Below are 12412 nucleotides of genomic sequence, written 5' to 3' on the forward strand. Positions count from 1 at the left end.
AATGTCGTTTTCTGAAAACAAAGCTGTCCTTTTGTACTTTTCACAAAGAACTCTGCCTCTTCCTCTCATCTGTTAAATTTATGGACAAAAAACAAGCTCTGGTTCTGAATCATATGATTATTGAATTAGATCTGCTAGAAAACCCCTAAGGTATAACGTCTTTTTTTTTTCTTTTTTTTTGCTTGTTTGTTTGCTTTGATTCTGTTTGGGGTTTGTTTTTATTTATTTATTTGTTGTTGTTTGTACTTCCTGTTCATTATCTATCTTCTATATGTTGGAATTCAGCCTGTTCTGATAATATTTCATGTTGGGAAAATAGAATCTTTGTAGAGATTGCCATAATTGTTGTACATTTCTGTGCAATTAAAAAAAAAAAAAAAAAAAAAAACTTTCTAGACTTCTGTGGAACTCATCAGTTTTTTAAAGGGGTGTTATCTCTTGCACTTCACTGTTGTGACATATGATGAGAAAATGTGACATTATATCTAATCCTCATATTTCTTAGATTTTTTTGTTGCATTGTTCTAAAAAGTCAAAAAGTCCAGACGGTGGATTAAACGTTGACGTATTTTTGACTGTGACACATATCCTCCCTACTAGGGGTTGGCAGTGGTACGTTCCAGATGACAGCTCGTTCTGAGCTAGCCTTCATGCCTGAGCATCAGCATACTGTCGGAGCCACGGACAGTGTAGAGTTATTTGAAAACTCGGTGGTTTATTTGTGCCATTATCGTCTCGTTTGAAGCTAATATTGGCCAGAATGTCTGCTTTAAAGAAAGGAGACTTGTCACCAAGTGAAAAGGAGTTGTTTGAGGTTATTACTGCAGGTAAGCTGGCTAACGCTAATCCCTGAAAACACCATACAGCAGTTAGCTCTTGTTAGCTCTTTGGAGAAAATGTGACTGAATTAAATAACTGAACCGCAGTTAAAGCCGTGATGCATGTTTGCAGCTTCTTTATTAATAGCAGTTGACTTTAAAATTAGCTGTGTCAAAGCTTGTGAATAGCTGATGTTAGCTCAAAGCTAATCATTCAGGCTAAAATGTAGTCCCACCTCACTAATGCAAACTTGCAGGATAACATGAGTTTTAAACGTGATCTAAGTGGACCGAACTACATGGTAGATTAGAATGATTATGCAGTGTATAAGTTGGACTATGGCAGACTAATTTAGAAAAAAAATCTTAATTTAATATAGTTTAGTAGCTGTAAATCGTAGTGTTGTGTGTACTGAAATAATACTGAGGGGTTTTTTGTCTTTAGGAAACGTTCAAGAGGCCTCAAGGTTGCTGGGCTGTAAGGATGTTCGAGTCAACTGTTTGGATGAGGTAAAAGAGTATGTCTGATCGCAATATCGAGAAAACAAAACATGCACATGTAACAAAGCACGTTATCTGTCTCGTCTCTTTTACGTATTTAATCGAATGTTGACTTGCAATGATAATTTTTAGTTACGTTTAATTTATATTAACAGCGTATGCAATAATAATTCTTTTTTTGAGTACAGATACTAAATCTGGTGTCATAAATTGACAACTTACTGGACATTTTTCAAAAGCTCCTCTCTACCTCGTTTACAAGGGTCAGGGGGGCGGGGGCATCGATTTATATTATTTCTTGTGTCTTATCCTTGTGACAAAAATCGCATTCATCTCTAATTACGATATAATCATCAGGCCAAAAGGTTCAAATGGTAAAATAACTACATCTGAGACACCATCTGTGGTTTCATCTAAAAAGTAAGTCTTTTCATTTCAGGACTGCAGTGTATTTGTGGAGCACACATGATGAGCTATTTAAGACAAGGTCAAACACATGTGTTGCTGAATAAAAGGACAAATTATAAGTCACCACTCTGAAGGACTTTAGAGGACGTTTGTCCTGTCCACCTGTCAGAAGCAGATGGTTGTAGTTTGATGGTTTTTAACTTTACTGTACCTGTAGCAGATGGTGAAGGTAAGTACAGACAGATAATAAAAACAAGCATTTTAACTGTTTAGAAGCAATTGTAGTAACCTTTTTTTTTAATCTATTAGTTTTGAATTTTTTTCTGTAAATATTTCCTTATTTCTAATCTTTGCTTAAATGCAATAAATATCAGCAGCTTTTCTTAACTTTTTTGTCTTATCCACAGTATGGGATGACTCCTCTCATGCACGCCGCTTACAAGGGAAAAGCAGACATGTGCAAGTTGTTGCTTCAACACGGTGCAGATGTGAATTGTAATGAGCATGAGCATGGATACACAGCGCTGATGTTTGCTGGCCTGTCAGGTAAAACCTGTGTGTGCATGTTGGTTTTAATCGCTCCAGCAGCATCACTGAAGAATCAGTTGTTTCTTTATTAAGTGTTGTGACTTTCCTTCTTTTGTGCCTGCAGGAAAGACTGATATCACATGGATGATGCTGGACGCAGGGGCAGAAACAGACGTAGTTAACTCTGTCGGAAGGACTGCTGCACAGATGGCAGCTTTTGTTGGTACGTTTGGAGTAACGGTTAGCTTTTAGGTCTAGTGGTCTACACACAAAGACAAAAAGACAGAGACAAAACCTTTTTAGTCAGATTTTTTTTTCTTCTTTTTGCATGGGAAAAAAAACTAGAGATTGGCATTAGCTTCAGTTTTTTTATGTATTTCTTTTTCTTAACATCCCTTACCTACCTACTTGACCTACATTAGATACAAATTATTGGAACTGACTGATCTTGGGTATGATCACTTCATTTTTTGCTAGCTGGTACATTCCACCATCCGTGCCCTCCATACACACTGAAGAAATCTTAGAATTGCCTTTAGTATTTCCGTTTGACTGGTCATTTGTTGTACATGTGCTAAAACAAATGAACAAACTAATTTGTTCTCTCTTTAGGGCAACATGATTGTGTCACAGTGATCAACAACTTCTTCTCCCGTGCCAGACTGGATTACTACACTAAGCCTCAGGGTTTGGAGAAGGAACCCAAGCTACCACCCAAACTGGCTGGACCTTTGCATAAGGTCATCATGAGCACCAACCTGAACCCTGTCAAGGTAAAGCTTCCCTGGTTTCTAAAAGGTCATGATATAAAAATATATAATTGATGCAGCTATTGTTATTACCCACTGATACAGATTAAAGTGCTGTTGCAGTCTTTATTTATTCATTTGCAAATATTACTCTGATTTCTTCTGGTTATGGGCATTGTGCAGCAAACTTTCAAATACATTTTGTCACTGAGCAATGGGGTATAGTTAAAAACAGCCAGATACTGGTTTAGCTCTGATTGACTGGTCAACAGCAGGGATGTCCTGTGGTGCACTTGGAGCTATGAACGGAACTGAAAACAGATTTTTACATCACAGATTATGAGCAAAGACATGTAAACTGCATTTCTTTTACTAAGAAGAACCTCGGTGTTTGATTTGTTTTCCAGATGGTGATGCTGGTGAAGGAGAATCCTTTACTGGCGGAGGTGGAGGCGCTGGACAAATGTCGCCGGGTGATGGAGCTTATCTGTGAGAAGTGCATCAAGCAGCAGGACATGAACGAGGTGTTGGCCATGAAGATGCACTACATCAGCTGTGTGCTGGGAAAATGTGCCTCCTTCCTCAAAGACTGTGAGGACAAGCTAGACGGTCTCCTTAAGAGGTGTGTGACCTACAATAATCTAGTGTTTACTTTCTGTGCTTTTTGTGTGTGTTAAATAAATGTAATGATAGCACAGGTTAGAATGTGTTCTTAATTAATTTTTTTAATGCTTCTAAGCAGCTTTTCATGGTAGGGCATTTGTTTTTGTCAGTGTTGTGACCAATATGGAGCGTAACAACACTGATGGTGACAGAATTGTTGGTTATTCTACCCACTCTAAGGCTACGTTCACACTGCAGGTCTTAATGCTCAATTCCGATTTTTTTGATCAAATCCAATTTTTTTGTCTGCTCGTTCACACTACAAATAAAATGCGACAGCAAACGCGCTCTAGTGTGAACGCTCAAAGCGGCCCGCATGCGCAAAAGAAGACGTCACACACAACGCGCTCTGTTTAGACCCAGAGCAAACCGTATTGTTTGACTGCTGGCCCTTAATATAAAGACTTCGGACTTCATGTTTCCCAATTTTTGCTTTAAGTTATTTTGTTATTTACATAATAATGTAGATAACCTAATAATGATCCTTATTGCTGTTTTAGAGGAGCGGTGCTTCAAAGGATAGTTGCAGATTTCTGTCAGAATCTGCAGGTTATGCAGTACAAATAAAATGTTCACGTTTCTCCAACGTTGTCTTCCCAGCAGTCTCACCAGATGGCCAGGAAGCATTCGCAATTTCTTCTCCGGCGCTGATAATTGGCGTCTGTCTTGTGTCAGTGACATAAAAGACGGATTTAATGCGACATGACCGTTCACACAGCAGTCGCTTTCTGAAACATCGGATATGTATCAGATTCAGTACCACATACGAAAGTGACCCAGATTGGATTTGAAAATATCGGATTTGTGCCGTTCACACTGTCACACCATGATCGGATATGGGTCGCATAGGGTCAAAAAAATCGGATTTGATGCGCTTTCGCCTGCAGTGTGAACGTAGCCTAACACTCAAGCCTGATCCTGAGTGGAGCTATGTCTGTTAAAACCAAAAATTCCAAAATGCAGTGAATTTTATTATTTTAAGTTATTTTTGAGATGACATCCACTGTACAGTTATAAATGCCTCTAATCCTTGTTTTCCAGCTTGCTGAAGGGTCGGGACTCTGATGGTTTCCCCGTGTATCAAGAGAAGTTTATCAGAGAATGCATTCGCAAATTCCCATATTGTGATGCTACTCTGCTGCAGCAGCTGGTGCGGAGTATCGCTCCTGTAGAGATTGTGAGTTTGCAAATCCAACTCACTGGAAAGCTAAATGGATCAAAAGGCTAAATTAAGCAATGTGTATCTTTTCATGAAAAAAAAAAAAGTCAGAACTTTGTTTTGAATAGGTTTCATTCAAGCTTAATGTATTTTGTAATTAGCTGTGTGTGGTGGTTGATTTGTGTCTTTCTTTCTAACATCATTGCAGGGTAACGACCCCACAGCTCTGTCAGTGCTGACTCAGGCCATCACCGGTCAGGTCGGCTTCATGGACGCAGAGTTCTGCACGACCTGTGGAGAGAAAGGAGCCGAGAAGAGATGCTCCATCTGTAAAATGGTGAGCGTCAGAGCTACAACAGATTGTCGGTTTTACCTCAACAATGAAGCCTGTTGTTGTTTCTTTGTTTTAATTTGATGTGAAATTTTTAATTATGACCTTTTCTGAGAGTCCTTTCTTTAACTGACTGCTTGGATTGTTTACCTTTTATGACATAAACGGTGTACAAATAAAGTTGTTGTTTTTTTTTTCTCACCAGGTGATCTACTGTGGCCAAGCTTGCCAAAAGATGCACTGGTTCACCCACAAGAAAGTTTGCAAGAAGCTCCAAGAGCAGAGAGAGAAACAAGAAGCAGAAGCAGCCAAACTGAGGATGCAACAGAACAAAGGTATTTTCTTCATTAGAAAGCTAAAATAAGTCACACAAAATAGTAACGCAAACATTTGTCCCACAGAAGCTACTAAATGTAGCTTCTGTGTTAAATGTTACAAAATGTGTGTAATGACAGCGTTCTATTAAAGTAGAATCAGTTCCATTTTAAGGTCATTTTAACATCAATATCTGACTTTTTACTTAAAATCGTCTGCTTCAGGATCAGTGTGAATAGAGCCATCATGTTTCAATATTTTTCTTTAAATTTCACTTTTGAGAAAACCCTTAAAAGCTCTAATTTTCTGCTTATGGATTTACAACAAAAAATATTTTCAAATTTTAAAAAAAATTATGCTTTTCTTTTTACATTCTTAAAAAAAGAAAATTTAAAAAAGGGAGGCATACAAAATAACATCACTAATTAAGAGCTCATTTGAATTTTCTCCCATATTTAAATAAACTCACAGTAAAAGCATGCTGTGAAAGACTATATTAAAATATGATCAGTTTAATATAGAATTTTAACTGACGGTCATCAAGAGTTGATCAGGGATAAAACACAAAGCTGCATGTGATTAAAATAGGTTTGAATGACTTGTCTTGTTTGTCTTTCAGAGGAGAGTAAAGCTGTGCAGGATGCCACAGACTCCATGCAGGAGCTTTCAGTAGACACTAGCAGTGAGGTCACCCCTTCAAACACTGCAGCAGAAACGGTAACATCAGACCCTGCAAGCACCCCAGCTGCTGGCAACTGATGAACATCTGACAGTTGAAGACAATGACCATCTTCTCTAGGGTCTATCCACACACCACAGATAGAGAGCAAACTGGCCATAAGAATAAACGCCAGATAAAGACTCGAAGAAGGACTCATATTTATTAACAATCTAAGACTCTCACCATAACGGCAAGACACATCCGAGGAATGCCACAGTCTTTGTGTCCTTTTTCTAAGTTAACTTTTCATATGGAATTGTTATAATATCTGAATGTGAACACTGCATAGGCTAAAGTGTTTTTGGTAGACGTCACTGGGAGGGATTCGTAATGGCTCACATCCATTATGGAAAGCAATTCTGCCTTAAACTGTAGCAAACTGTGGGAATGAAGTAACCAATCAGAGTTGTTTCTTTGCAGTTATTTGATGTATTTCTGGGACATCTTTTGTACTGAAAACATTATGGGAGCTGTGAGTGAAAGGCATGGCTGAAAAATGTTGACCAAAAATGTATATTTTTAAATATAAATGCCATCAGTTTATTTTTCGTGAATGATGAGATGTGACTTTAATTCTCAGGATTTTCCAAATTCCGACTAAATGGAAACATTTACTCCAGCATCCACTGTTGAACAAGGACATCATGTCAGGATGGCAAGTGTCAGTTTGTCTTGAAAGATCTCACTGTTTTAGTTTTGATGTTCTTTCATTTGTTGTGCACCATGAATTATTAGAGAAGCTGAAGTCAAAATATCAAGTTCAATAAGGCTGTGATTGTTCTGAGAGCTGGTGACTTCAAATACATTAAACAGAGACCAACTTCACTGAAATATGCTGTAGATTCTCATTTTTTAAGTGTATTTATTTATGTTTGTTCACTCACTCCTGAAATTATCAGGGTGTGTTTAGTGCAATCGATAGCATGTAAATCCTGTGAAACACACTTGCCCCTGATCACAAATCATCACAAACTGCACATTACTTTTGTGTTTCCAGCTGTGCTCGATGTGCCCTATTGATTTGTTTCGAGTCTTCCTGAGGCCTTGACAAACATATTCAGCATAGCTTTCCTTTATTGTTCAAAATGCCAATTAACACTTTAAACTTTTACCTATAAACATTAAAAGTTACCAAGATGCATTCTGGGACTTGACACCTTTTCATAGTTTAGTAAAGACGTGGAAAATCATTTTGGCATAAGCATAAATGTCAGCGATGGACGAGGAGGCAGAGCGGTTCTGCTAATCAGAAGGTGTTTCGATTTATCCAGTATGCATGCCAAAGTGTCCTTGAGCAAGATACTAAAACTCAAATTCCCCCTAATGCATGGATCTAGGTATGAGTCCATGATGGGGTAAAGACATTCAAGGAATAGAATAATGAGCTGTATTGATGTGCAAATTTGTGAACGGGTGAATTTGAGAAGTTCTTTGAGTGCTGGTATTATTTATCAAGTGTATTACTTTGAGTTTTTTTGGTCAGAATAAAGTGGAAATATGTATTTATGATATATTCTGAGTGATAACTGGACTATAAATCAGTTTTTATTCTGTAATTGTTAGCTTTAACTTTGCTAATTAGGACCAAGCATGAAAACATCAAGTATATATGTGACTCACATTGTTTGTGCTGCTGTAACTTTACTGTATGGTTTCCATTGGTGGTATTTAACATCCAGAAGTGACGCATGTGAAAGAGCATGGAAATATCTTTTACAAGGAATCTGTAGTTCCGAGTATGTTGTCCAGGAAAGAACTGGTTAAAATGCGACGCTTCCTACTGATTTGAAATCAAGTCTGAGTATATCCTGTTCAGCAGACATAAACCACATTCTCCTGTCCATTAACCCATTAAACTCTCTTGTTTAGTGCACACTTAAGATGACTGTACAAACTGTTACTGCCAGTTTGCATCTATCATTTCATTTTGCATTTTATTCTGTTTGACATTTGTTTTAATTTCTTTTCATCTCTGGGGTCATCTGTGGCTCACTTTGTGTCAAATAACATTTTGACACAAAGTGATTTACTTTTACTTCCTGTGATTGTTATTGGTCTTGGGGGAAATCTTCAGTTGTAGCTCTTTTTTTTGTCTCAATCCTTCACTGTTTTGGTTTACTGGTACTTTAGGCTATTCAAATTTACGTTTGCAGTGCACCTTTTGCTCTATTTTGAACATATCACAGAAATAATGAGAATGGAGGAGAAACTTTGCACTGTGTAATGACTGAACTTGCATAGGAAGTTAGGAAGCTATCACTGGCATCTTCCAAAAGCCACAGACTGGAGGATGCGGTGACAATCCTGACTGTAAATCTGGAACGACGTCTTCCTCTCTGCTGGCTCCACTTCTAATAACACAACAGAGACAGTTCCTGTGTTTGTAATGACAAACCGCATGTCTGATATGTCAGAACATTTCAACATCTTTACCTTTTCCATCTAAGATCTGGAGTGAGGGCAGGCGATGGATTACATGTTGGCGATAGCCAAGTTCATGAGAGATGGGATTGAGGAAAAAAGCTGCATTTTAAAATACACAGTATAGTCAAACATCCACATTTGCAAATGGATCTTTAAAGCATGAACAGAATTTCTCAGGCCAGGTTGTTGATCGGTGATGGGTGTGGTTGATGGTTCAGGACTCACTGGCATTTTGGAGCTGCTGCATCCTCCTGAGCTCGTGCATTGTGTCCTCCAACCCTCTGATCAAGTTGTTGTGAAGAAACAGGATTTGCAGGCAGGTCAGATGACTTAGAGCACCTGTGTGGGAGAGAAAGTTTTAAAAAGTCATGACTACATATGTCTTCTTTTCTAGAACTTTTTCTTCAGGTCCCTACAGCATATCTATATGCACAAATGTGCATGTCGAGGTGAAAAATTACTTTTAATAATTAAAAATAATTTAAGCATTAATTCCAGCACATTAGAGTAAAATGTTTTTTTCACCACTTTATATTCATCTGATTTGTGTAGTAACTTTAAAAAAAAAAATCAAATAACTAATCTAAAAATACATAAGTAAGTATATATGAAAGAAAATAAATTGTTAAATGTTAAATCATTAAAAAGATGGGACTGTGTTATAACAGAGGAAACTATGTATTATTTCAAAATAAAAGTACAAAAGTGTTTGCCACAAATGTGTTGTAGCCTCCCCCAGTATTTCAGGGAGTTTCAGAATTTAGTTTAATAAGGACCTTATATACATGATTTTTTCTTGTAATTCAGGTGATGCTCTTTCTTAAAAGAAAGACTGCAGCACTTGTTTCAACACCTAAAAATTAAAGTACCTAACTAAATATGTTGCAAACTGTGAGTAAAAATAGAAAAATATATTATACGCATATTTTAAAAAAATCTACCATTAGACTTTCTTTTGACCCAGTAAAAATTACGAGTTTGTGTTTCTTTTTGTTGTTGTTGTTGTTTTTTGTTTGTCTCTTTTTTCATTCAGGGGAGAATGAGAGGTTAACCTGAGACAGACTTGATGTTGTTATTTTGAAGGTAAAGCTCAGTCAAGCAACAGTTGACGGAACGGCAGCTCAGCTCTCTAATCTGTAAGAATTAGAGAGAAATAAATTTAATCGTCTGTTCCATCCTGTATGCAAAAAAAAAGCTGTAAGTAGATTACCTTGTTGTTGTTCAGCCACAACGTCCTCAGAAAGTGAAATCTTGATAAATCAGGAACACTGGTGAGTTTTCTGTTTAACACAATACAAACCGTCTAAATAATCTCTGGAAATTTTTCCTCTGTAAGTTAAAGATATACATATATTTTAGAAAAGTAAATGCTTTTCTTACTCTGTGGCAAGGCTGAGTTGACAAACATCGCAGTCCCTTCTTATTCCACGCTTCTGGAGAGAGTCTTCGATGACCTGTGGGTAGTAGGAAAAGGAAAAAAAGGGGTAAAACATACATTCATGGCTGTGAAATGGTTGTGAGTGGTGTTGAGGTTAAAGCCGATTCACCTTGCCCACCTCCATCTTCTGCTATATTTCCTGACCAAGGCACACCTGTTGCCAGGATACACCTGTTGCCAGGATACACCTGTTGAAATCACAACAAACACAAAAGTTGCTCTTCTATTTCAAAAAAAATATGTGATTGTGATATGTGATGTTGTTGGTTTTTCTCTCATAGGGCTGTGGGAGATTTACGCACTTTTTGTTCATTTTTGCACAGGTTAAAGAGTTTATGTTTGTAACATCTGCAGGACAGCCAGAGATCCAGCAGAGGGCAATGCTTCACCAGACCTGAGTGGCAAAGTCAGTAGAATTCATTTAGGTTAACACAGTACATGCAGCAACCTAAATGATTAGTCAGATTTTTCTATTATCGCCAGCTGCATTTCAGCCACTTAGTGCAGTGATTCACATTTAAGTAACAACAGTTTAAGTCTCCATATGTGGAAAGTCATGTTTAAAGTACTTTTTTCCCATTTACTTTATCTGAAATTTGACTGTTTGTTTTTATTAACGTGCTTGCATGAACTATGTGTGCAACAAGGATGGCTTTTTGACCCCAGATACTATGTTTAGTGTCTGTTAGTCATAAGTAGAAACTGTCTCTTATGCTCTCAGACAGTTAACTGTTATTTAATGTGACTGGGCATGAAACAGAGCACTAAAACCCATTTGTGAAACTGACAACGGGAAAATTTGCTAAGTTACTTGTTCTACATTTCTTTCTTTGTCATGGCTCACTCGTCTTCACATTGTTGGAAATAGTTTTACTTGCATAAATGTAAAATCAGGCTACACTGTTACATCTTCAACATTACATAAATATTTTAAATAGAAAATATGTCTATGTAAAGTTTTAATAATCATTTTCATTTACAAATATTTACATTATTATTTTATTTAAGTCCTTCATAGACTTCCATACATAAAACTGAAATTATGGCTCTTGAGGAACTTGTGTTTGGTCACATCTATTCTCAATCTAATCTTAATTGACTTAATGGCTTTTGATTAATCAAAGTACTGATATACTGTAAATAGCCTCAGCTTGCGGTCAATTTGATGGGTGTTCAATCACATTTCATAATCTTCTTTATCAGCTGGAACAGGCTGATTGTAAAGTGGTTGCATAAAAATGAAAACTGTCAGTGGGAAGCATGATGATGACAAGAGTGATACCACTCCCCCTCTTTTGTTTGTATTATACATACAGAAGCTGACTAGCTTTGTTTACCACAAATGCTTGAAATGCAAAAACAGCTTGTTATAAATGGTAACTTAAGACAGCTAGCAGCATTTCTAAAACTCACAAATAACAACACATTTATTTGCCTTACATTGGCGTTTTCTACCTTTCCTTTTCACTATAACATTTCAAAAGTGTAAAAAGCAAACTGGCTAAACTCTGTATTGGATTCCACTATGACACCATGAAATCTTGTTGTTCTAAGCACCTCGGAGGACCTGCCAGTGTTCCTCCATAAATTTCGTTTGTCACATTCTCTTTTATCTTTTTGTGTAATCCGGGATTATGATGTTGAAATTTAGGGCTGGATCAGGTGACCCTGAATCCTCCGTTAGTTACACTGCATTAGGCCTAGGCTGCTGGGATGATGGACTGAGTGCTCACTCAACTCTTTTCATTTCAACATCATTTCATTTAATCATTAGTTATTATTCATCTCTTGCCGTCTTCCATAGTGTGTGTTTTATGCTGTCTTCCCAGCCGGTCATGGCAGATGACTGCCCCTCCCTGAGCCTGGGTCTTCCGGTTGTTTCTTCCTTTTGAAAGGGAATTTTTTTCTTCCCAGTGTCGCCAAGTGCTTGCTAATAATAACAGTGTAAATACCAGACAGGTAAACTCGGGAGAGAACAGCAGTGACTGAGACACCAGCCACGTTTTGTTCAGCTTCTGCTGAGAACTTTTCCAAACTGTGTTGCCACATTGACCCTTCCTTCTTGGCTTTGTTCCAGGTGTTGTGCATACCTTTTGTACCCCTCCGGTTGCCCTCGCCTCACCTCTCATTACTGCATACGGGCACTTCCTGGTCATGCACACACTCCTGCTTGTCAATATGCTGTTAACCCGGCCACCTTTCATTTCCCATGAGGGTTGGGGGAAGCGTGTTCCTGCTGCTGAGTTAGAGCGTGTGCAGAGAGGGAGTCGCTCTCACCTTTTTTTTTTCTTTTATATGGTGAGGACACAAAAGGTAGAGCCTATCATGTTTACCCTTCGGCTTTCACCCACTCCCAT

The 12412-nt window shown here is 37.8% G+C and overlaps 2 protein-coding genes across 4 annotated transcripts; one reads left to right on the forward strand and one right to left on the reverse strand.

Annotated features, from left to right (window-relative positions):
• Nucleotides 1-606: 606 nt before the first annotated feature.
• Nucleotides 607-7024, forward strand: ankmy2a (ankyrin repeat and MYND domain containing 2a). The gene is made up of 10 exons (XM_004560178.3): nt 607-827; nt 1264-1328; nt 2135-2273; nt 2380-2478; nt 2868-3028; nt 3412-3626; nt 4709-4844; nt 5035-5163; nt 5363-5492; nt 6092-7024. The coding sequence occupies exons 1-10, from the start codon at nt 761-763 to the stop codon at nt 6229-6231; spliced, it is 1281 nt and encodes a 426-aa protein (XP_004560235.2). The 5' UTR covers nt 607-760; the 3' UTR covers nt 6232-7024.
• A 1376-nt stretch (nt 7025-8400) lies between these two features.
• lrrc72 (leucine rich repeat containing 72) lies at nt 8401-10218 on the reverse strand. Of its 3 annotated transcripts, none has more exons than XM_024804338.2 (7): nt 10165-10218; nt 9998-10071; nt 9828-9897; nt 9670-9751; nt 8843-8956; nt 8627-8642; nt 8401-8544 (listed from the first exon to the last, which is right to left on the reverse strand). In XM_024804338.2, exons 1-7 carry the CDS (start codon nt 10177-10179, stop codon nt 8439-8441), a joined length of 477 nt encoding a protein of 158 aa, XP_024660106.2. In that variant the 5' UTR covers nt 10180-10218; the 3' UTR covers nt 8401-8438. The 3 variants fall into 3 exon arrangements, with proteins under 3 accessions (XP_024660106.2, XP_004560236.3, XP_012776995.3); XM_004560179.4 differs by having other exon boundaries at nt 8627-8716; XM_012921541.3 differs by having other exon boundaries at nt 8627-8716; nt 10174-10212.
• Between the last annotated feature and the right edge of the window lie 2194 nt (nt 10219-12412).

This window comes from Maylandia zebra, linkage group LG11, assembly GCF_041146795.1.
Source record: "Maylandia zebra isolate NMK-2024a linkage group LG11, Mzebra_GT3a, whole genome shotgun sequence".
Lineage (NCBI taxonomy): Eukaryota > Metazoa > Chordata > Actinopteri > Cichliformes > Cichlidae > Maylandia > Maylandia zebra.

Bases quoted from the DNA above. Each gene is read 5' to 3' on its own strand.
- ankmy2a (XM_004560178.3), top strand. From the start codon at position 761: ATGTCTGCTTTAAAGAAAGGAGACTTGTCACCAAGTGAAAAGGAGTTG. The intron at 1,329-2,134 runs GTAAAAGAGTAT...TCTTATCCACAG, and splicing joins GAGTCAACTGTTTGGATGAG to TATGGGATGACTCCTCTCAT. The intron at 2,479-2,867 runs GTACGTTTGGAG...TTCTCTCTTTAG, and splicing joins ACAGATGGCAGCTTTTGTTG to GGCAACATGATTGTGTCACA.
- lrrc72 (XM_004560179.4), bottom strand. The intron at 9,752-9,827 runs GTAATCTACTTA...TAATTCTTACAG, and splicing joins TGTGGCTGAACAACAACAAG to ATTAGAGAGCTGAGCTGCCG. The intron at 8,717-8,842 runs GTGAGTCCTGAA...TTTAAAATGCAG, and splicing joins GCAGCAGCTCCAAAATGCCA to CTTTTTTCCTCAATCCCATC.